The 26020-nt window shown below is 42.9% G+C and overlaps 1 protein-coding gene across 2 annotated transcripts; it reads right to left on the reverse strand.

Moving 5' to 3' along the window:
• Positions 1-1640: 1640 nt before the first annotated feature.
• LOC143816538 (nucleolus and neural progenitor protein-like) lies at positions 1641-18734 on the reverse strand. 2 transcript variants are annotated; one of them, XM_077297043.1, is made up of 10 exons: positions 18367-18615; positions 17948-18102; positions 11398-11444; positions 9861-9937; positions 8651-8782; positions 6475-6552; positions 5359-5705; positions 3849-3910; positions 2448-2698; positions 1641-2079 (listed from the first exon to the last, which is right to left on the reverse strand). In XM_077297043.1, exons 4-10 carry the CDS (start codon positions 9905-9907, stop codon positions 1734-1736), a joined length of 1263 nt encoding a protein of 420 aa, XP_077153158.1. In that variant the 5' UTR covers positions 9908-9937; positions 11398-11444; positions 17948-18102; positions 18367-18615; the 3' UTR covers positions 1641-1733. The 2 variants fall into 2 exon arrangements, with proteins under 2 accessions (XP_077153158.1, XP_077153157.1); XM_077297042.1 differs by lacking the exon at positions 11398-11444 and having other exon boundaries at positions 18367-18734.
• Between the last annotated feature and the right edge of the window lie 7286 nt (positions 18735-26020).

A 26020-nucleotide genomic window follows, 5' to 3' on the forward strand; every position in this document is an offset into this window, starting at 1 on the left:
GTCGCGATTCTGCACAAAGAAGTGACATGCTGCGAAATGTAAACCGCTGCGTTTCTGCGCGTTTTTTCCCGCAGCATGTGCACAGCGGATTGCGGTTTCCATATGTTTACATGTAACTGTAAATGCAATGGAAACTGCTGCGGACCCGCAGCGTCAAAAATCGCTGCGGTTCCACGGTAAAAACCGCAATGTGTGCACATAGCCTAAGAGTCCAGCTGCCCCTCAGAATGCCATTTATAACTGTTACCTGTATGCTACTCGGCGTTGTGCAGCCCAGTATTTGTCTTCAGACTGATCAGCGCCTCCTCTGTCCCCGCAAGCGCTCTTTCCTATCTTTGCTGACATCATCCATACAGCCTGTTGTGCCTGTGGAGCTCCTTGTTCCCTAATGTGCAGACATGAGAACTAAACAGACTTCTGAATCACCGAGGTGATGTCAACCACATCACGCAAAGTATGGAAGACTGTGGCTGCAGGGCTAAAGAAGATGCTGAGCACAATCCAGAGACACTCATCAGAACGCTCGGCCTAGATTAGCATATGCTATGAAACGATTATACAAGAGCTAGGCTCTTATGAAGCGGTTTCAGAAGTGCTTATAAAGAGGACTGGAAGTTGGTGGATATAGTTTATATAGGGAAAACCTAGTGATAGATTTCCTTTTAAGAGATATTCAGGCCTACATAAATCATCACCTAGCTCCTCAAATGACTTTGTTCTTCCATGGCTGGAAGACGGCAACTGATTTGATTACATTGGTTTCGAGGTAGAGTAAAAGGCTTCTTAAGGTGTTCAAATACAATGGATTGTTTTTACAAAAACTCCACTTTTGGGAGTTTTTAATTTTCCTGAAGAGGTCTTGAAGACTTTTGGAAAATATATATTTATTTGAATTTATTTTATTTTTTTCCTAATAGTTCTTTGCAGCCTTTTGATCGGATAGTGCCTAGCTGGGAGCAGATTAATTGACTATCTGCTTCAAAGAAATAATATGCACTCCCTGCTCTCCCCAATCACAAATTTTTAAAAACCTCCTCGGAAGGGTGGGAAAAAAAAAAAATGTTCAAAAACCCACCTCAAATGAACAGCAAACCAGACAGAAATAACTAGAAAGTTTACACAACCCGTGTGAATATAGCCATACAACAGAAGAGGAGCAGCTCAATAATTGCTTGTGGCTTTAGAACGACATTCAGCATAACAAATATATAAAATTAGCTACGAGAAGGCTGAGAAGGACATCCCTCCATCTAGTTTAAACTGGTCTCTTGCAATGATCATCCGCGGGAAGACAAGAAGAAATAAATCTAGCATAGTTGCCTTTGGAGACTGTCAGACACGTAAAGTCCGCAATTTACGGTGGCTTTACTTTGCCTATAGGAAGGAGCAGTGGATAATGAAATGTTGTAATATTTTACGCCAGATAACTCCACTTGCTGGTACACAGAATTACATTTACATTGTCCAGGAGGAGAATTGTTATTATGATGCTGTAAACTACTGTGCATATTGATTTTTAACTAATTGCACACCTTTAGTAAGAAACAATATTTGTTTTTGGTGCGTTTACAATTATTATGCACCCGATCAATACAGCCAGAGGCTAATATGCAGAATGGAAGCATATAAAAGAGGAACACTGGAGTCTTAAAGCTTATTTATCAGTCTACACAACATTAAGTACCAAATACTGTGCATTTATTGCTTCCCATAACAATCCACCCCATCTTCTGCTAGATTCCAATCGATGAGAATATATCATCAATGTCATCCGTGTCAGAAAGACATTGGTCTGTTCCTTTAGTGCTGGGCTCCTGAAGCTTGGATGTCGGAGGCTTCAAAGCAGCATCAGCGTCTGTAGAAGGCGCCTGCTCTCCAGGAAACGACTTCAGACACTGCAGGGATCTTACACTCTTCCTTTTAACTCTTCTGTGCCTTTGTGAGCCAGTGACTGTGTGTTTACAACTTCGTTGAAGCCTTTGTATTCTTAGACATCTCTTTAGATAATCACTTCTCAGGGTCTGCTCCTGCAAGCTGTGACACATGGACTTTTTCCAACATCGCAGCTTCTTTTTCAAACTAGCAAAAAATTGGAGAGAAAAGAAATACAATAAGACAGCCATATAGCAGTGAGGAAAGGACAAAAAAAAACAAACAAGCCAATCAGACCTAATTATGTGGTCACGGAATCTGAAAATATAAGGAAGACGTTGGCAATTTAGGTGCTAGCCAAGTTTTCACTTCTGGAGGCACTGGGGTCATTAACTTTTCTCAATTGTCCACAGGATAAGTTTGGCCCCCTTTGGCTTGATCCCAAAGGGTCTCTGCATATACATCTCTCCTTCCAAAAATACATTTTCGTAACAGTATACAGGCAAGTACTGAAAGTATTACAGAACTGTGATTGAATGCATATACCAGCACAGCTTTCACATAAGCAAACATACCTGCATCCTAAGGCTTCAGCATATCGCAGCCTGTGGCATCGCAGATATCGATTCCTGAAGAACACCACCTCTGTTTTCAGTTCCCTTTCTTTACACCATTTTACCGCATAATGCAGTTGTTTAGAAAGACCTTTAAAATCCTCTGCTTCCTGAATTTTAGGCACCAATTGTTTCACACAATTCTTTCTCCTCTTGTGTTTTGATAGACTGTTTCTTTTATTGGATTCATTTGACTGTTTACTGTCAAGACCCTGCATGGAAAAAAAAAACAAAAACATATTTATATAAAAGAATTACAGGTAGTTTTACCTGTAATAAAGTTTCAGGGTTTCACATCCTTCAGCCAATACAAGTACATGGTATGAACAATATCTAAACAACATGCAACAAGACAACTCTCAAAACAATGAGCATGTGGTTTTAGTGGATTCCACATGAACAGGCCATAAATAATCCCACTCAATGAGGCCAAATCCTTCAGCAGTTGCACCACAACATTTTCTGCAAAACCATAGCAAAAATCCAAGTAATCTCCCCTTGAGAAAGCAGTGTATCAGACATGTGAAATGCGCATCGGGGCTCTACCACCTGGCCCAGGGTCGTCCGTGTCCTGCTGCTGGTAAGTGCTACCCCTTGTTTTTCTCCTATTTTCACAAAACTCCAAGTAAGCAGCCTCATACTTCTGCAACAGATCCCTTATATATACTTCTAGTGTGAAAATACAATAAGTATAAACATTAAGAGTGTCTCACTCACAAGTGACAACTAGAGCAAAAACTGGGTTCAGCAGAATATATAAAGTGACTGCAGAACTTCATCTGCTTCAATAACACATGGTCACCCTAGTCATTGCCCATGAGCAATGATCAGCACTAATAAGGGCAGGCTCTTGTGACAAAAATTCTTCAAAATGCCTGCCAGCAACTAAAACTTGAGAATGACGCTGTGTAAGGGAACTAGACAGCAAGAAGCTCAGGACACAATAGCCACTGTTCAAGTTGTGCGTGTCTCAAATAAAAATTGTACATATCATGGGTTATAGACTAAAAGCCATCCTACCAGAAATTCTACCATTAGCCCTTAATTGGTGGTTCATCTACTGCTGGTGGCAACAGGTATTGCTGCTCTTAGCACTACTATAACTGGGTACATATTGGGGTAAAAGCCATCTCAGTTAGGTTACATCAAGAGCAATGTCATATATACTTCTAGTAGCACTTTCTCAACCACCCCCGCCAATACCCAGATTGGCTCTGCTTCATCTGCTATATTTTTATGGAGACTTACTAAATGGAAACCTCATGTCACTTTCAAATTACTGAATGGTGCATATTTTTTCCTAAATTATTTTTTGAGATTTGTTGTCACCAAGCCAGTCCTTTTACACCAGGTGAAACTTACTTGCAGCCTGCTTGCTTTTACTGGCTGAAACAAGGCTTTAACATCAAACGTCTTCAAGATGCCTGCACAACACAGAATAGTATAGATTATTTTTATACCAACATGAGCTTCAAGGGCTACAATTCTGCAGTGAATATGTGACTGCAGACTTGTGAATCCTCACACTGCACGCTGTGAGAATTCTCCAGTACAGGCGACGGGATCAGTAGGTGACCATAACAATGCGCTATGCATACTCCGGGCCACATTCCGACTAGACTGTTCCCAGTCTCGCCCAATACACTTGCATTGAGCATGCCTGCGCTCATCTAGTCTGAATGAGGCAGGAAACATATCGCATACCTGCAGTCACGCACCTGCCGTACTCAACCTGGAGAATCTTCACAGTGCCCACAATGTGAGGATTCAAAAGTCTGCAGTCACATAAAATGACTGCAGACTTGGAGCTTTATACTCGACAACTCCTTTAATACCTTCTGTATTATTACAATGCAATATTACTACCAGTATCCCCATACACTCGGTTTATTAGGACATATGGGAAGTTGTATCTGTATTTCTAAAGGAGTCAAAGATAAAAACACAATTTATATAAAAAATAAACCATATCCTAAAAATATAATACACAAAGCACTATGTGGAATTAAGAAAAAGGCTACACAGACTATGCTGAGCCATATTTAATTTCCGCTGTGGAACAAGACAGGAAATGTGAAAAAATAAAAAAAATCAGTTTCTAAAATAATCATAGAAAATCCACCAAGTGTGAACAGCCTTAGGCTACACCGCTGTTCTACTGTTCAGCATCTGAATTTGTTCCCAGTGAATCCATCATCAGCAGGTCTGTGCAGAAAGCAGCAGTAGCAAATACAGACTGGATGAAAGTGTGACATGAGGGACACACTGTATTTTACATGGTATAAGCCAGGAAATATTATTATTGCCTGTTGCATGTTCGGCAACAATCTGCATCTTACTGGTCACAAACAAAATCTACAGGAGCTCAGTCTTAAGGAGACCTACTGGCAACCCCTTGTAAAAGAAAGGTCCAAAGTGTCCAGTTTCCGCTCTTAAGAACGTTGCTTACTTTTTTTCCCCTGGAACAGTTCAGCAAACAAATTAAAGCTGCACTCTGAAATGCTATAGTATGCAAACATTGAATACATGAAATTGGAACTGCATGACTGCTGTAGAAAACATGTTAAAAATGTAGGTACTTAGTGCACAAACTGGCCAATTCATGTGAGCCCAACAGCCAGACAGGGAAAAAGCCCCTCTTCTCCTCCCCAAACTACATATGGGCATGCGGGACTTTGAAATGTAAAATTATCAAGCCCAGTGCAATATACGACTAATTTGCATATTAACCAAAACATTAACAAAGAATTTGTTAATTCAAAGACCTGCATGCCATACATGCTGGTTGGATATTACATATCAGAAGGGACAACTATAAAAACAATTATAATAAATCACCACACCATGAGGAACAAAGCCCCCAATTTCTCACCTCTATTCAATCTTGGCAATTGTATTGGCTGCCCCAAATCAACAAGTGTCCTTTTTGGCTCTTTTGCATCAGCGTCCCTGATTTTGCTTTTCTTTTCTCCTTTAGTCAGGTTACTGGTGTCAAACATAAAGTTTACAAATTGTGCCTTGTCTTTTTGGGAAAACAGGTTTGGCTGTTTATATGTAATGAAGTCACTGAAAACAGAACCGAGGTGGTCTTGAATATTAGCAGGATACACAAAGTCTTTAAAGTAGGGCATTTTCTGAAAGTCTGACACCTCTTTTTGCAGTCGTATGTGTGTGCTGTACAAGGCAACGAGACGTTTTAATAGTCCTCTGTACAGAACCCTAAACAAAAAAACAAAAACATATTAATGAATGATTTCTACATAAAGTGCAATCAGTTTGTGAGCGAGGAAATAAATGGTATTAGACCTGGATGGTGCCATGTCTTCCATGGAGCCCATCAGCAGACCAGCCGTGCCACAGACATAAATGGTACCTTCTGTCCCACTGATGGACTCCTGAGGCTTGTGTAATAGGGAATCAATCTGATAACACACGCATTTTAGGCTATTACATAACGTGACATTACACTAACTGCCACACCGACGAGCCATCCACTTTATTCATTATACAATATTAGGAACATTTTGCTTCTAATCATGGTCCCATTTACATTTATTTTGAAACAAATCCATCTTATATTGTGTTGGGCAAACTTTCTGCCTTCAGGAAGCAACATAATATTACCCTAACAGAGAATTAGCTGCAGATAAACAAATATTTTATTAATATCATTAAAAAAAATACATACATACATACATACATACATACATACATACATACATACATACATACATACATACATACATACATACATACATACATACATACATACATACATACATACATACATACATACATACATACATACATACACACACACACACACACACACACACTTGGGACCATTAGCGCTCCATAGCGTTTATACTAATGCATTCCTTTATTATTTTCTAAGCAGCTATAGATACAGGTGCATTAATAGAGAGCACGTGATGTAGGACAGCACAACATGAACGCCACCACACAGTAAGAGGATATGAATACAGACCATAAGCGGCTCAGCAGTCCCAGTAGCACAATGTACATGACGACAAATTCCCTCAACTTCAGGTTCTGTAAACACAAGCTGTTTAAGGTAGTAAAGGAAAATCATGTAGAATACTAAAGTTTAAGTATGTGATTGCACGACCACATGTCACTCGGAACTGGCAGATTTTCCACAGATTTATGCAAGTCATGGGAAAATGAGGTTCCTGTGCGGATGCCATTTGCAGGCCTGTGAACCCTGTTATGAATGATACAACAGAGGGTAGGCAACTTTTAGGCACCATGTTTCAGCATTCAGCAGCTCTGCTCTTTAAATATGAAAGTTTTTTTCTCCGATTCTTGGCAAAGTGGCTCTCCTTAGAAGTTCACAAGGCTGTTGTAAAGGTTAAGCCAGTCACATGCGCAGATTGACTGTGTGCCCACCCGTGGCATCAGAGCTACTTGCCATTTACCATAAATCAGACCAGCTTACAGAATCCTCCTATGGTTTTCTACAGAGACCCGAGATTCTTGAGGAAACTAGCCCATGCGCACTAGCACACAGGCTAACATTTGGGCAGTGTGCGGTCCACTTTCCAAACATTCATCACCACGTACTCTTTAGGATGAATACATACACTTGCAGTTTTGATGCACGTCAAGGGTTTTTTTTTCTTTCTAAAGTCAAAGAACTGACTTTATTTGGGAGGACATCTTAAATCCCAAAAAGTATGGTACTTAGTGCACGTATTCCTAGAGGGCTAACAAGACCCACTAATTCAGAAGTGACCTCCTAGTAGAAATCAGGGGAACTATGTTCTGCGGCAGAGTGAAATTTTGGAGGAAAGAGCACCTTGTCTTTGAGCAGGAATGCGTCACGCTTTTCCTCCCAGTTGCACTTTCACATTGGAATCTCACATGCCATTTTTATAGCACCACTCTGGCGTTTTTTTTGTATTTCACCACCAGATCGATATCACTAAATGTCTTCATTGAACCTAATAAAATACTTACCATCCCAAGCCTTCTGCTGTTCTTGGCGCCGCTCTGGTCCAGTTCCAGCATCTTGTGACTGAAGCTCCTGACTGACCGGAAGTCACAGGCAACGGTCACAAGCTCTCCCTGTAAGTCTATGGGAGACTCGTTCTGGCTCATGTTTACATTGAGAAGTGACTTCTGGTTCCCCAAGCCAATAACAGATCAATCTGACTAGTCACAACTAGTAAAAGATGACTGGAGTGGTGCCGAGAACAGCAGAAGATGGTGGATGGTAAGTATTTTACTACAGACAAGGAACAGACATTAGGGATACCACTCGGAGTGAAATAAGAAACACTGGAGTAGTGATTTAAGTCATGAAATTCTTCAACAGGAATACGAGATAAAGTTAAGGACTAAAACATCTTGCTGGATCCACTCTTGGCTTTGGTTTAAAAGAAAATCTAGATGACTGTTCATATTCAGTTACAGCCTTATATCATCCAATGTTACACAATGGGATGGGAGAATGACAGTACTTTATAGGCACATTAAATCAAATGTTCACATCACCTGATGGTGCAACATGCCTTTATTACTGCCATTCATGACCCTCTTATGCAACCTGAGGCATTCTTTTGGAATATCGGTGCTAGGTAAGAGGACGTTGACCTTGTACACAGAAGCGGAAAGTATGAGTAGCTGGTGAAAGGCAAAGCTGTAACTGCTGTAAATCATGCAGTATCCATGAAGACCAGGTGTGTACATGTATATGATATACACACTTTACCAGTGTTTAGTAACTTTTGTCATTTTTATAAACTTTATGTGGGCAGCAGATTTTACAACAACAGTGTGGTGGCTGACATGAATGGAATAATGGTGGATGAATTATGAAGTCTTAGCCACATGCTGCGGAAAAAAACACACTGCTGATTACCCAACGGTGGACTCATATCGGGGAACATGTATACCAATAAGGGATTCTGAAATGATCTTTTCACAGGGGTTTTATGAAAGCCATGCAGTGATCAGAGGAATACTGCAGCTCAAGCTTCTCCGTCTAGGGGAAGCAATCTGTCAAGGTCACAGACTGTCCATTTAATGGATGTGCCAATCCACTTACACTAGGACATAAAATCAAAAGAAAAAAGTGCATCATCACACCGTCTATCGTAACGCTCTACCATTAGCTTTTAGTAATGGAGCACAAAGGATACTGAAATGCCTTGCAGCAGCAATCCATGAGGCGAACTAATAACGTGCAGGAACCCAGAATTTTCATAGACACCAGCTCCAGAATCGGCTGACTTGGGACAGAGCAATACTGTGCATTTTCAAGGTCCGTTTCCCTAAACAAATTAAAGCTGAAGGTTAGATGTCACATTGAACGGTCCTTATCATACAGACACGATGCTACCATAATGCTAAAATGAATATAACATCTCATAGTGCAAAAACAAAGCTCCCATACAAACAGATAGAATCGATACCCACCACACAGACTGTTGATATGGACACCAGGATCCAATTGCTTTATGAGCATATTAGCAGTGTAGCAATAGCATCCATTTTTTTTTTTAAATAACTTTCAACTAGTTTTCCAAACAGTCCTGTGAGAATGTGTGTCCGTTCAGTCCCATAGACATTAGTGAGGTTCAATGGTTAGGGCCCAGCTGACTACATTCAGTGCCCCACAGCTTAGGCCAGATTCATACATCAGTGTTTTACAGTCTGAGCATTGTCCTCAAGGCATGGACTGTCCTCTGGTCTCCTGAGCCAAACTCAAAAGCCTGCGAATCTGAGACCTGTCAGTCACTGGGGACCCACCTGTTTGACTAAGGCTGGTTTGCGTACTTCCTCCCTTAAGCTCTGCCTACTTCCGCATGCGTCCTGCGTACCTATCTTTAACATTGGGTACGCAGGGACATGCATTGTATGCGGATGCGTCCGTATGCAGCGTTTGGACGTGTCTGCCAACCGCACGGGAACGCAACTTTTTAAGTCTGCAGCGTTTCATAGTCAAACATACCTGGCTGAGATTGCCCAGCCAGTGTCGGATACATGCTGCCATGGGTTAGGCAGCATATATCAGAGGTCAGGTTCTCTAAGTCATTGTGACCTATTCTACTGCTAATGTCTGTCCATGTAGATAAAAGGTAATAGCGACAATTTAGGTCACACGTCATTTTCACATGGTCTGTGAGCTGCACTACGCCCCAATCTAATTTATGGGCATCCAGATGCCAAGAGGTAGAACACTATAGGCAGTAACAGCAGCAATAAAAAAGATAATAAATAAAGCAAATTTCTTATAACCATAGTTCTCTACAGCTAGCCAGCTGTAACCAGGATAGAAACTCATAAAAGGCTGATAAAACAGTTTTTTGTGCCAAAACAGATTCATGCTATAAACTTGTAATAACGTACTTTGGGCACAAATCCATCATCTCTTTTAAGGAACCTTCTAAGCCCATCGACTTTATCCGTTTTGTACATTGTTGCACCTGAAGAAGGAATGGAAAAAAAGGTTAGGATTTGTTTTTCATAATGCAATGAATTCAATGAAAATATGCATAAGGGGGTTTTTCTAATATTTTAAGAAATAACTATATATATATAACTAGTGATGAGCGAACGTGCCCTGATAACGTGTTATCTGAGGATCTTGGGTGTTCTCAAATAATATATTCGAGTCCCTGCGGCTGCATGTTTTGTGGCTGTAAAGCAGCAGCAACATCTGCGGGGATAGCCTAACAGGTAATCCCCGCATGTGCTGCAGCTGTCTAACAGCCACAAAACATGCAGCCGCAGGGACTCGAATATATTATTTGAGAACACCCAAGATACTGGGATAACACGTTATCAGGGCACGTTCACTCAATAGTGGTTATAACCAGAACGCACTTTAAATTCTCCTGTTCTGTGTTAGTTACACATCTCACACTGGCAACTCCCCTTTTTAGTTCAAATGTGCTATACAGGCAGATTCTCATGCAGATCAGTGTCGAACAGCTCATTTACATAAGAAAAATGTGGATTTCTCTGGAATAAAACATCAGATTGCAGGATATCAAGTTGTCCCTATATTCAGCTTCCTATGACCCACATGCCCATACAGATGCTTTGTTGGGCTGATACTACTAACAAAATTCCTTTTAAAGAAGTGGTCTGAAGTCCAAAAGTAATTTCCATCCTAAATCCCTATCAATTTAATGCCATAATCGAAACAATTTTTTTAAAAAATACTTCCCTATCCTTCCATAACTACTTTCCTATTTTTTTTCCACTGCTTCCTTTTTTCTAAAGCTTCCTTTGAGAATCCCAGTGCATGCTTGTTTTCAGTGGCTGGGCTAGTTCTTGACCTATCACGGTGCATTGTGCATAGTAACACTGCGCTCTGTCACCTGCTCTGATGAGCAATAACGAGCCAGCACCACAGCACACTGTTAATGTGTGTTTTAAGATTAACTAGAGTGCAAAGACCACCACTGACCCCGCAAATTAGTTCATTAATCTCTGCATGCCAGGTATTCTAATAACTCTGGTGTCGGCTTGGTAGTGCCTATCTGAGATGGCAAGAGAGTGTGCGCTGTAATGGTGCACATCACACACTGCACAGGGACTAGCCCATCATCACTGATGATACTTCGTTTCAATGAGGGGGTAGTGAACACAGCCTCTGGACACGGACTCTTTGTTTGAGTATCCCAGCATGCACTTGGATTCTCAAACGAAGCAGGGTGGAAAAAAAAAAAAATTGTAATCAGTGTAGTGAGGAAAATAGGAAATTTTTAATATAAGAAAAATAGAAAATAATTTAGATTATGGCAACAAATAGGCAGGGAATTAGGGGGAAAACTTTGCACTTCGGACCACTCCTTTAAAGGGAACCTTTCAGCAGGATGGTGTCTGTAGGTTACTGTACACAGTCAGTTCGGCGCCGTTATACTGATTAAAATGATACCTTGGGTGATGAAATCCGTCTTGGGGTGGTTGTTGTTGAACTCAAAACTGAAAATAAAAGATTAATGATAAGCTCTTGCTTTGGGGCGGCCTGTGGGGGGGGGGGGGTGAGTTATCTTCATGTGTTGCTCTGATTAGCTGTTCATAATGCAGACTGCTGACAGGTCACTCACTGATCAGATCACTCACTGACCTGTCCCCTAGTTTGCATAATCAATATTATACTGTATATACATATTGGAAAAAAAAAACCTTCTGCAGGCAGGCGTCGCAGCAAAATCTCATATGTATTGTGTATATAATTAATATGTTTGAGGTTCTCCTGATATTCCCACTCAAAAAAAGTGCAGCAGCAGATATAATAGCTGCTATTGCGCAGACATTGGCGGGGCACCTTCTTGCTACAGAAAACAAAAGTCCGCCTCCAAGATGCCGGCGCCTGCACATTAGGAGTGATCGCCTATAGCTGTTACTGTGCAGGCGCGCACCATTTTCAAATGGATTTCTTTTTTGGAATATCAGGAGAACCTCAAACATAATACAAGCAATACATATCTGAGATTATGCTGCAGTGCAGGTGCCACAGCTGGCGCCTGCATGCAGACGGGGTTATTGTTTTTTCCGATAATTTATACAATATTCAATATGTAAACTAGGGGGGCAGATCACTGAGGAATCAGTGACCTGTCAGAAGCCATACTGATGAAAACCTAATCAGAGCACCACATGAAGACACCCCACTGCCCCATCCTGAGGCACAGGCATATCATTAACTGAAAACAATCGCAAGACCGATTTCATCAACACAGGTATCATTTTAATCAGGATAACGGCGTCGACCTGCAGCATGTCCTTACATAGCAGAAAAAACTCAAAGACAACGCAGGTGACCTGCCAGTGACCTCAGGTGCAGATTTGGTCAGGATTTTACCTACATAAAACCCTGACCAAATCCTGAAGCAATCCTGAACGTGGACACATACCCTTAGGGTATGTGTCCACGTTCAGGATTGCATCAGGATTTGGTCAGGATTTTCCATCAGTATTTGTAAGCCAAAACCAGGAGTGGAACAATCAGAGGAAAAGTATAATAGAAGCATATGCACCACTTCTGCATTTATCACCCACTCCTGGTTTTGGCTTACAAATACTGATGGAAAATCCTGACCAAATCCTGATGCAATCCTGAACGTGGAGACATACCCTTAGGGTATGTCTCCACGTTCAGGATTGCATCAGTCTTTGGTCAGGATTTTATGCAAGTAAAATCCTGACCAAAACTGCACCTGAGGTCACTGGCAGGTCACCTGTGGTGTACCTGCGTGTTTTGCTCATAGTAGCAACATGCAGCGTTTTGAAAAAACGCACAACGCATGCGTTTTCGCGGCAAAAACGCATGCGTTTTTAAACGCATAGTGGAGTCTGGATTTCATAAAATCCCATCCACTATGCTGTAACATCTGGACGCTGCGTTTTTGACGCAGCAGAAAAACGCAGCGTCAAAAACGCAGCGTTTCCTGAACGTGGAAACATACCCTTAGACTACCGGCTTGGAACAGTGACATGATCGTGCTGCAAATCCGAACTGGGCACTTTTCCATCCTGCAAGCAGAGGGAATTTTGCCTTTATGGCACTGGAGATGCATACACACAAACTAACCGGACCTAACAACCTGGCCGACTTCATAGTGATGCTTACAAGCACTAAAGCAAAAAGCGGGCAAGCCTGCTCCTTGCATAGGAAAACAGCCACCTCACTGATCATGCAGGGATTAGATCATAACACAAAGTTCGCCTGTCTGCTACAGCCAATCAAGAGCCACAATGGTGGTGCTGTATTACAAAACAAGATTTAGGGTATGTGCACACCTCAGGATTTCTTGCAGAAATTTTCCTGACAAAAACCGGACACTTCTGCCAGAAATCCGCATGCGTTATTTTTCCGCGGTTTTGACGCGTTTTTTGTGCGGTTTTTTCCAAATGCATAGAATAGCGGAAAAAACGCGGAAAATCCACAAAATTAATGAACATGCTGCTTTTTTACCGCGATGCGTTTTTTTCACGAAAAAAAACGCACCATATGCACAAAACATGCAGAATGCATTCTAAATGATGTGTTTTTAATGAGTTTTTATAGCGTTTTTATCGCGAAAAAAACGCGAAAAAAACATTCAATCAAATTAAAATTCCTAGTGCCAGCTCTCTACATTGCTGTTTATAAGAGGCACCAGAATGGTATCTTTACATGCATGGCGGACCTTCTATGGCTCTATTCTTTCGACCTGAAGCGTTTCATGCAAACCTTTTGTTAGCGGTTTTTTTTTTTTTAAACATTTTTTGTGAGCGCTTCTCTAATGGTTTTTGGAATTCATTAAGCAAAGAATAAAACACTGATTTTTTTTTATTTTTTTTGCAAAAACACCTCAAAAAATTATAAGAAGCCCAGGCATTTTTGTAGCCTTATGTGGCCAGTAGGGATTAAAAGCATAAGGCTATGTGCACAAAAACAGGATTTCTTGCAGAAATTTCCTGAACAAAACCAGACATTTTCTGCAAGAAATCCACATGCGGATTTTTCGCAGATTTTTAAAGGATGTTCTGGGATGCAATAATATAGTGGGAAATCTGCATAATAATGAACATGCTGCATTTTTTTCGCTTAAAGAAAACCAACATATGCACAAAAATTGTGGAATGCATTCTAAATGATGGGATGCATATGCATGCGTATTTTAAGCGTTTTAATCACATTTTTATAGTAAAAAAAACGCGAAAAATCCGGAAGAAATCCTGATGTGTTCACATAGCCTAAAAGTTATTGAGGAGTAAAATGACAAAAAGGACATCCTTTTCTAATACAGTCTTTGTTTCTGTTACTCTTCGGGTGCATGTATTTTTACCTCGATACTAGATCTGGTGCTAATCAGCTCACAGTAACTGGTCCAGTGGTAACATCAGTAATATGTGGTCACTGAACTGAAGCCCTGAGAACCGCCTCTTACTTTTTGGCATAAAAGGCTCTTTTGATTAGGCAGGTAGAAAAGAAGAGCCATAGATGCCAGCAGGTTAGAGGCGGCTCTCAGGGTTCCTGTCCAGCAACCAAACATACTACCTAGCTAATGGATTAGGTTGTAGAAATCGATTTGCAGCAACTTTGACATCTCACATTTGCTTGCTTTTTTTTTTTTTTATTGGCAGGATGATGTATATGTGACTTTTTTTTCCACCTGTAAAGATTAAGCGCCCAAAGTAAAAACATGTGGTTTTGCAATGTATAAATAACCTCCTGAATCAGCACTGATCACACTGACACATTCCACAGATGGGGAACTTTTTTTCTGCCTCGTGCCATTTGGGTATTTATAACCTCATAGACGGACTGTACAAACTATCAACCTAAAATGTATCCTCCTATACTAGGTAAAACGTTTCATTATCTCTCCCCTAATGTGAGGCTGGAACTGTTTGTCTATGGTGCGACGAAGTTAGCTGGTATTGATGATGTTGCTACTCATAGCTGCTTTTATGCCTTTCCAAAAGAACAGCAAGTTGTTCTAAACACAAGATGGATTAGGGTATGTCCACACATTCAGTATTAGGGCTCATTTCCACATGCGAGGCACACGTCCGTATCTCGCATGTGGAAACCTAGCTGTGGAGCCGGCACTCCAGAGCGGAGCGTGCGGCCGCATAGGAACACATGGAGCTGCACAGCTCCGCTCCAAAGGGCCGGCGCCAGAGCTTGGTTTCCAACTTGCGAGACACGGACATGTGCCTCGCATGTGGAAATGAGCCCTTAGGCAGTGTCTTTGTGGCAGCACATGTCCGCTGCGTCCAAAGCGCTGCTGGCTTTTGAACACAGGTGATTCCGCGTGTGTTAATTAAACTGTGCAGAATCACTGCGTCCTATACATCGGACGGGTGAAAATTATATTGCACAGAGTCACGTCACCACTAGATTAATAGACATGCTGCGGTCTGGAAAGACGCGCCGCACGTCCGTCTCCGCAGGGAAGCCACAATTGGGGGGTGCATGTATAGTGGATCCACTATGCTGTAACATCTGGCCGCTGCGGGTTGGATGCTGAGGATGTAAGCAGCGTCCAACCCGCAGCGTTTACTGACTGTGGGAACATACCCTTACACTGCAGGTGCAAAGTTCACCACTGTTACTGTAACATTTATAGAACTCAAGTTGTGGGAGCCTGCAGTACAAACGGCACATACAACACCCCGGGGCTCTGCTGTACACATCACATAGGATGCAGAGAACCTGCTGCATACGTCGCATAGACAGGCACGGGGCAGGAAAGCAGAGTTTGCTAACTACTCACAAAGAACATCCTGATGCTGGCACTGGCTCACAACAGATGTAGTTGAGTGTTGCCGGCTCTTCACAGAAAAATTTAAAAAACCAGTGGAACAAAAAATGAGCACTGCAGCCAGAGGTGTATCTAGCCTTTCCAGCACCCGGGGCAAAGGATCAGTTTGGCGCCCCCCCAAACCCTCCCCCATTTGAACCTTAACACTATTGAAACTGTATGACCAAGCCAAGGTACATTCCTGAATCTCCATAATGTTAAAATAGATACCAATAAAAGTAAAATTAATTGAGACAGCGGTAGGTTAAGTGTTTTTGAATATCCATATTGAATCAGGAGCCCTATATAATCCTGCATAAAGGTTAATAATGGCCCCATAAGATGCTCCATATAGACACTTGCCCCATATAGTGCGGCACAAACGTTATGGCCCCCATATAGTGCGGCACAAACGTTATGGCCCCCATATAGTGCGGCACAAACGTTATGGCCCCCATATAGTGCGGCACAAACGTTATGGCCCCCATATAGTGCGGCACAAACGTTATGGCCCCCATATAGTGCGGCACAAACGTTATGGCCCCCATATAGTGCGGCACAAACGTTATGGCCCCCATATAGTGCGGCACAAACGTTATGGCCCCCATATAGTGCGGCACAAACGTTATGGCCCCCATATAGTGCGGCACAAACGTTATGGCCCCCATATAGTGCGGCACAAACGTTATGGCCCCCATATAGTGCGGCACAAACGTTATGGCCCCCATATAGTGCGGCACAAACGTTATGGCCCCCATATAGTGCGGCACAAACGTTATGGCCCCCATATAGTGCGGCACAAACGTTATGGCCCCCATATAGTGCGGCACAAACGTTATGGCCCCCATATAGTGCGGCACAAACGTTATGGCCCCCATATAGTGCGGCACAAACGTTATGGCCCCCATATAGTGCGGCACAAACGTTATGGCCCCCATATAGTGCGGCACAAACGTTATGGCCCCCATATAGTGCGGCACAAACGTTATGGCCCCCATATAGTGCGGCACAAACGTTATGGCCCCCATATAGTGCGGCACAAACGTTATGGCCCCCATATAGTGCGGCACAAACGTTATGGCCCCCATATAGTGCGGCACAAACGTTATGGCCCCCATATAGTGCGGCACAAACGTTATGGCCCCCATATAGTGCGGCACAAACGTTATGGCCCCCATATAGTGCGGCACAAACGTTATGGCCCCCATATAGTGCGGCACAAACGTTATGGCCCCCATATAGTGCGGCACAAACGTTATGGCCCCCATATAGTGCGGCACAAACGTTATGGCCCCCATATAGTGCGGCACAAACGTTATGGCCCCCATATAGTGCGGCACAAACGTTATGGCCCCCATATAGTGCGGCACAAACGTTATGGCCCCCATATAGTGCGGCACAAACGTTATGGCCCCCATATAGTGCGGCACAAACGTTATGGCCCCATTAGATGCTCCATACAGATATTTGCCCCATTTGCTATTACTGCGATAAAAAAAAAAAAATCAAAAAAAATCACATACTCACCTCTCCGTCGCTCAGGCCCCCGGCACTTTTAATATTCACCTGACTTTGTTCCAGCCGCCGCTCCATCTTCTGCCTCCTCTGCACTGATGTTCAGGCACTAACTACGTCATCGTGCCCTCTGACCTCAGCGTCACTGCAGAAGACGGACTGGTAGCTGGAACAAGGAGCAAGTGAATATTGCGCTGCGCTCCCCTCCCCGTATACTCACCTACTCCTGGTGCGGTCCCTGCTTCCCCGGCACTACTGCTTCTTCCTGTACTGAGTGGTCACCGTTACCGCTCATTACAGTAATGAATATGCGGCTCCACCCCTATGGGAGGTGGAGCTGCATATTCATTACTGTAATGAGCGGTACCATGTGACCGCTCAGTACAGGAAGAAGCCGGGGCGCCGGGCAGCCAGGGACCGCGCCAGGTGGTGAGTATAATTAGACAGCCCCCGCTCCCAGGCCCTGCCAACCCCCTCCTTGGACCGCCGCATCATCAGGCGGCCCGCTGGTGCCCCCGTCGGCTGCGCCCGGAGCACATGCCCCGGCTGTCCCCCCCCTGGATACGCCACTGACTGCAGCCCATGGGGAATCTGTTTGAGGGCAGGACATAATGTTAAGCGTAACACTCCCCACCCCGGCTATAGATGCCACACACCCTTTAGCACCACGCTTACCTGTTTTAGGGCTAGATAGGGTTTATGGCAGCTCAGCTGATGGTGATACGCATACAGTATTGTATCTAGTGTGGTCACTTCTGTATTTAGGGTCTTGCTCTTCAGAAAGGAGTGAGCGGCGGAGCACTGATCAAGAAGGGTCTTCATGCATTTTTCTGCGAGAAAAAAAAAAAAAAAAAAAGAAAAGTTTTCAGCGCTTTGTGCAAAATATAATTATTTGTACAGCAGGAATATAGAATATATCAGAAACATTGCTGCCAACAAGACAGAAGTAGGACACAGGTAAAAGGGACCGCACAGAACATATTCCTGTAGAAATCCAGTATAGCCAGCTCTGCTAATGAGGACATTAGGGAACACAGCCTGTACCTGCACCAGCACAGTGCGGCCATGCTGCTGGTGCACAGAGGAAGCCTCACCTGTGCTGGCGCCGAGGGGCACAGAGAGCTGACACTGAATGGCCGGCCGGGGGATATGGAGCCGGTTCCAGGGCTCAGCAGCCATACTGCAGGACAGGAGCCTCCCAGCACTGGCTACAGCAGCGTGCAGCTACACGGCTCACACTGCCCCGGAAGTGGTGTCCTCACACAGCAAGCCGCTTCCGGGTCACTGCCTGTACAGTCCTGATACCGGAAGTAGTTTGTGTCACTGCTCGCTCGGTACCGGGCGTCAGGAAATGGCTGCTGAGCGGTTTTTGTCCGATTTCTTGCATGTATGTCGCTATAATGAGAGTGAAAAGCTGCTCCTCAGTGACACGGTGACTTACGGCAATGCTGCAAGAGGCCGTGGTTGTGACGTCACTGCACAGTCACGTGACTTCAGTCGGCCACACACTATCCTGATAGCCAGCTGCAGAGCGCGCAGTTTTTCCAGCAAATTTCAGTGGAATCCGTGTGCGACTTCTGTGTGACAGGAGACTAGGTTGTACATTGAGGTGACGCCGCACAGTCGCTCCCCCTGCAGGAAGGAGCAAGTCACCAACCAGTCGTCCAGCAGTCATAGCTGAAAATGGCGGGATTACAGGGACACGTTACTAGGGGGAGAACCCTACACTCGCGCTGGGCCCCAAGGTCTCTATGCTTTCATGTAGGGAGGTTTCATGTTGGCTTTGGCTACACAACAGCCTTGGCTGCGACCAAAGTTTTCTAGGTGTTGTTGCTATTTCGCAACGCAATACATGTGACTGGGGCTACAGTGCGGCCCGTCAGACATAAGGGCTCATACCCGTTGGCGAGAAAATCGGATTGCACTCGGACCAATGTTATTCAATGAGTTACATCTCAGCTGCGATTTTTTTTCTCAGCTGAAATCAGACTGATGCGATTTGCTGCATATCTCGGATGAGTCTCGCCAATGGATGCAAGAAAAAAAAATGTGCAGCACTCGCACTATGCGAGTGTTTTCCATTTTTACACATTGCGTCCTTTGAAAAGCCGGTAATTCATGTGCGGAGTACAGTTAAATCACACTGACAGGTTAGACTAGAATAGAAATATACACACATATATATATATATATATATATATACACACTGCTCAAAAAAATAAAGGGAACACTAAAATGCCACATCCTAGATATCACTGAAATAATTCAGTTGCAAATCTTTATTCATTACATAGTGGAATGTTTTGAGAACAATAAAACAAAAAAATTATCAATGTAAATCAAAATGAATATCCTACGGAGGTCTGAATTTGCAATGATGCTCAAAATCAAAGTGGAAATCAAATTACAGGCTGATCCAACTTCAGTGGAAATGATGCTCGGTAGTGTGTGTGGCCTCCACATGCCTGTATGACCTCCCTATACAACACCTGGGCATGTTCCTGATGAGGCGGCGGATGTTCTCCTGAGGGATCTCCCAGACCTGGAATAAAGCATCCGCCAACTCCTGGACAGTGTGGTGCAACGTGACGTTGGTGGATGGAGCAAGACATGATGTCCCAGATGTGTTCAATCGGATTCAGGTCTGGGGAACGGGCGGGCCAGTTCATAGCTTCAATGCCTTCATCTTGCAGGAACTGCTGACACATTCCAGCCACATGAGGTCTGGCATTGTCCTGCATTAGGTGGAACATCTGCATAGAGTTTGTATGTTCTCTCCGTGTTTGCGTGGGTTTCCTCCGGGCACTCCGGTTTCCTCCCACTTTCCAAAGATATACTGATAGGGAATTTAGATTGTGAGCCCCAATGGGGACAGCGATGGTAATGTCTGTAAAGCGCTGCAGAATATGTTAGCGCTATATAAAAATAAAGATTAACCCAGGACCAACCGCACCAGCATGTGGTCTCACAAGGGGTCTGAGGATCTCATCTCGGTACCTAATGGCAGTCAGGCTACCTCTGGCGAGCACATGGAGGGCTCTGCGGCCCTCCAAAGAAATGCCACCCCACACCATTACTGACCCACTGCCAAACCGGTCATGCTGAATGATCTTGCAGGCATCAGGCATCTCCACAGCGTCTCCAGACTCTGTCACATGCTCAGTGTGAACCTGCTTTCATCTGTGAAGAGCACAGGGTGCCAGTGGCCAATTTGCCAATCCTCGTTTTCTGTGGCAAATGCCAAGCGTCCTGCATGGTGTTGGTCTTTGAGCACAACCCCCATCTGTGGACATCGGGCATTCAGATCATCCTCATGGAGCTGGTTTCTAACCGTTTGCAGACAAATGCACATTTGTGGCCTGCTGGAGGTCATTTTGCAGGGCTCTGGCAGTGCTCCTGTTCCTGCTTGGACAAAGGCTGAGGTAGCGGTCCTGGTGTTGGGTTGTTGCCTTCCTACAGCCCCCTCCATGTCTCCTAGTGTACTGGCCTGTCTCCTGGTAGCGCCTCTGGACACTGCGCTGACAGACACAACAAACCTTGCCACAGCTCGCATTGATGTGCCATCCTGGATGAGCTGCACTACCTGAGCCACTTGTATGGGTTGTAGAGTCCGTCGCATGCTACTTTGAGTGTGAAAGTACAACCAACATTCAAAAGTGACCAATACATTGGTACTGCGATGTGGTCTGTGGCGCCCACCTGTAGAACCACTCCTTTACTGAGTGTCTTGATAATTGCCAATAATTTCCATCTGTTGTCTATTCCATTTGCACAACAGCATGTGAAATTGATTGTCTTAACAGTGTTGCTTCCTAAGTGGACAGTTTGATTTCACAGAAGATTGATTTACTTGGAGTTATATTCCATTGTTTAAGTGTTCCCTTATTTTTTTCAGCAGTGTGTGTATATATATATATATATATATATATATATATATACACAGTCATGGCCAAAAAATTTGAGAATGAGACAAATATTAATTTTTATAATACAATACGCCCCTGCTAGTGGGTTTAATAAATTTGAGGCCTACATAGGCATTAAGTTGTTTATGAGAAAATTAGCAATTAAGAGGCACTATATAAAAAACCCTGTGGCTACTAATGGAGAACTGGCCCAAAAAAGTATCTATATTCATACCGATCTTAGAAATCGATCTAAATTCCACCCAATAAATGAGTATTCGGAACAAATGAATACTTTTCAGATTAATGTAACAGATGAAATTAGAAAAATAAGTGATAAGAAGTGTGGGAAATTTAAATTTAATCTAACTAAAAAAGAAAGAGAAGCCATTATTTCCCTGCAAGAGGATAAAGAGTTGGTCATCCGCCCAGCTGATAAAGGGGGGGGGGGGGGGTCATACTGGATCAAGAATCATATCACAAAGAAGCACTTAGGCTATTGGGTGATTCCTGTACTTATAAGAAATTACATAAAAATCCCACAGACGGATTTGTGAAAGAAATGAAAATCCTGACAAAAAAAGGCTTTGATATGGGATTTATCAACAAACAAGAGCTTGAATTTTTGAACTATGGACCCCCCAGACTGGCAGTGTTTTACTATTTACCTAAAATACATAAAGACACTGCCAATCCGCCCGGTAGACCTATTGTCTCGGGTATCCAATGCCTTACTGCGAACATGTCGAAATTGGTGGACTCTCACTTACAACCCATTGTACCTTTACTGCCATCACACCTGAAGGATAGCTCACATATTTTACAACTTCTACAAAAGGTAAAATGGTGTAAAGGATTCATTATGGGTACTTTAGATATAACCTCACTTTATACAGTTATTGAGCATACGAAAGGATGTGAGGCCGCCATGTATTTTTTAAATAAACTTTCCAAGGTCCCCCCAGAACAAATTGAATTTTTAGGTGAATTAATGTATTTTATTTTAACCCACAATTACTTTTCGTATAAGGAGAACTACTACTCCCAGCAGTGGGGCACCGCTATGGGGACCAGGTTCGCGCCCAGTTATGCTAACCTCTATGTGGGTAGCTGGGAGGAACAATATATCTATCCTGGAGGTCGTCTGCGCGCGAACCTGGTCCTCTGACGTCGTTTTATAGATGATGACGTCATTTTTATTTGGTCTGGTGGTTGGGACTCTCTTAATCAGTTTTTAATGGATATAAATAAAAATCAGTATTTTTTAAAATTTACTTCCACCACCAGTACCACAGACATTAATTTTTTAGACCTGAAGATTTTTATTGATGACGGTAAAATCCAAACACGTACATTTAGTAAACCTACTGATACGAACAGCTATATCCCTTTAGATAGCTGTCACCTCCCTAACTGGCTGCTCAATATTCCAAAGAGCCAGTTCACTAGGATCCATCGCAATTGTTCCAGGCCTCAAGATTTTGAAATGGAGGCATCCATACTAACTAAAAAGTTTTTGGAAAAAGGGTATGACCAAAAAATGTTGTAGAAATCGAAAGAAATGGCTTTATCTATAACCAGACAGGAACTCATTAATTCAGCCCCCAGAAGTATAGAAAATGGAGAGATTATCCCCATTATAACAAAATATAATACCAAGTCTAACATGTTACGCAAGATAGTGAGGAAACACTGGCACATCTTGAAAAATGACAAGATACTGGGAGATAAGATTGCTGATAAATCCCGATTTGTGTATAAAAAATCTCAAAACCTGGGAAACCTGATTGCACCTACCATTCAAAATAAATCCTCCCCCTTACAATCTTTTATTTTCCAAACTAAACCAAAAGGTTTTTTCCCATGTCATAAATGTAACGTATGTAAACAGATCACCACACAAAAACGCACAAATATCAAAAAAGGAGACAGGGAAATTCAAATTAAGGATTTTATGACATGTTCCACTACTGGGGTAATATACATCATAGAATGCCCCTGTGCGAAATTATATGTGGGGAGGATGAAACGTTCACTAAAAATAAGAATCGGTGAACATATCCGAAATATTAAGAACAAATTTATGGGTCATCCACTCTCCCAATACTTTATAGAATGTCATGGAGGATCGGTGCATCAGATGAAAGTGTCAGGCATAGCGACAGTACAACGTCATTGGAGAGGGGGTGACTTTATCAAAGCTATGTCTAGAGCTGAGACAAAATGGATTTTCATCTTGGACACTATAGTACCCAGAGGTCTAAATATCGGTACGGAACTTTTTGGATTTCAATGAGCGGCTTATATCAAGAGAGACTATATAAGAACCATCAATACGGAGCAGGGGTCATCCCTGAGGAAGGAGACAGTTGTCTCCGAAACGCGTTGGCTGATTGACCCTCACTGTATTCCGTATTCACACTCGGGTTTCGGTAACGGTCACGTGACCAGTGACGTCACGCAGGTCCTGCGCACCATCCGGACTTACCGCTCTCACGTCACGCGGCGTCTGGCATCACAGGATCCCGTTCCTACCCGGAGGTTAGTGTCGGGTGGCTGCTACCGGCCGGAGCAGCCACCAGTTTGGACTTTTATTATTTTTATTTGGACTCCTTTGGAACGACGGTGGCAACTGTGCGGCTTTTGCATTCATCAAATACCCGTCTTCAGAGGTAGGAAAATTTGTGAGCTTTTTTATCCTGATCTACCAGTGGTATTAAGAAGGGAGGCAATGGTGAAAATCCCGAGAGACTAAAAAAGGATTTACCTTTCACCTGTTACTCCATTGTATCTACAATACTTGATTTGCTATTATCAAGCGCGTACCTGTATGTCCTTAGGTGCATACTATTATTGTGTTAACCCCTTCACCCCCAAGGGTGGTTTGCACGTTAATGACCGGGCCAATTTTTACAATTCTGACCACTGTCCCTTTAGGAGGTTATAACTCTGGAACGCTTCAACGGATCTTGGCGATTCTGACATTGTTTTCTTGTGACATATTGTACTTCATGATAGTGGTAAAATTTCTTCGATATAACTTGCGTTTATTTGTGAAAAAAACGGAAATTTGGCGAAAATTTTGAAAATTTTGCAATTTTCCAACTTTGAATTTTTATGCCCTTAAATCACAGACATATGTCACGCAAAATACTTAATAAGTAACATTTCCCACATGTCTACTTTACATCAGCACAATTTTGGAACCAAAATTTTTTTTTGTTAGGGAGTTATAAGGGTTAAAAGTTGACCAGAAATTTCTCATTTTTACAACACCATTTTTTTTTAGGGACCACATCTCATTTGAAGTCATTTTGAGGGGTCTGTATGATAGAAAATACCCAAGTGTGACACCATTCTAAAAACTGCACCCCTCAAGGTGCTCAAAACCACACTCAAGAAGTTTATTAACCCTTCAGGTGTTTCACAGGAATTTTTGGAATGTTTAAATAAAAATGAACATTTAATTTTTTTTCACACAAAATTTATTTCAGCTCCAATTTGTTTTATTTTACCAAGGGTAACAGGAGAAAATAGACTGCAAAAGTTGTTGTACAATTTGTCCTGAGTACGCTGATACCCCATATGTGGGTGTAAACCATTGTTTGGGCGCATGGCAGAGCTTGGAAGGGAAGGAGCGCCATTTGACTTTTCAATGCAAAATTGACTGGAATTGAGATGGGACGCCATGTTGCGTTTGGAGAGCCCCTGATGTGCCTAAACATTGAAACCCCCTACAAGTGACACCATTTTGGAAAGTAGACCCCCTAAGGAACTTATCTAGATGTGTGGTGAGCACTTTGACCCACCAAGTGCTTCACAGAAGTTTATAATGCAGAGCCGTAAAAATAAAAAATCATATTTTTTCACAAAAATGATCTTTTCGCCCCCAATTTTTTATTTTCCCAATGGTAAGAGAAGAAATTGGTCCCCAAAAAATGTTGTGCAATTTGTCCTGAGTACGCAGATACCCCATATGTTGGGGTAAACCACTGTTTGGGCGCATGGCAGAGCTTGGAAGGGAAGGAGCGCCATTTGACTTTTCAATGCAAAATTGACTGGAATTGAGATGGGACGCCATGTTGCGTTTGGAGAGCCCCTGATGTGCCTAAACATTGAAACCCCCTACAAGTGACACCATTTTGGAAAGTAGACCCCCTAAGGAACTTATCTAGATGTGTGGTGAGCACTTTGACCCACCAAGTGCTTCACAGAAGTTTATAATGCAGAGCCGTAAAAATAAAAAATCATATTTTTTCACAAAAATGATCTTTTCGCCCCCAATTTTTTATTTTCCCAAGGGTAAGAGAAGAAATTGGTCCCCAAAAAATGTTGTGCAATTTGTCCTGAGTACGCAGATACCCCATATGTTGGGGTAAACCACTGTTTGGGCGCATGGCAGAGCTCGGAAGTGAAGGAGCGCCATTTGACTTTTCAATGCAAAATTGACTGGAATTGAGATGGGACGCCATGTTGCGTTTGGAGAGCCCCTGATGTGCCTAAACATTGAAACCTCCTACAAGTGACACCATTTTGGAAAGTAGACCCCCTAAGGAACTTATCTAGATGTGTGGTGAGCACTTTGACCCACCAAGTGCTTCACAGAAGTTTATAATGCAGAGCCGTAAAAATAAAAAATCATATTTTTTCACAAAAATGATCTTTTCGCCCCCAATTTTTTATTTTCCCAAGGGTAAGAGAAGAAATTGGTCCCCAAAAAACGTTGTGCAATTTGTCCTGAGTACGTAGATACCCCATATGTTGGGGTAAACCACTGTTTGGGCGCATGGCAGAGCTTGGAAGGGAAGGAGCGCCATTTGACTTTTCAATGCAAAATTGACTG

This window comes from Ranitomeya variabilis, chromosome 3, assembly GCF_051348905.1.
Source record: "Ranitomeya variabilis isolate aRanVar5 chromosome 3, aRanVar5.hap1, whole genome shotgun sequence".
In the NCBI taxonomy this organism is placed as follows: Eukaryota; Metazoa; Chordata; class Amphibia; order Anura; family Dendrobatidae; genus Ranitomeya; species Ranitomeya variabilis.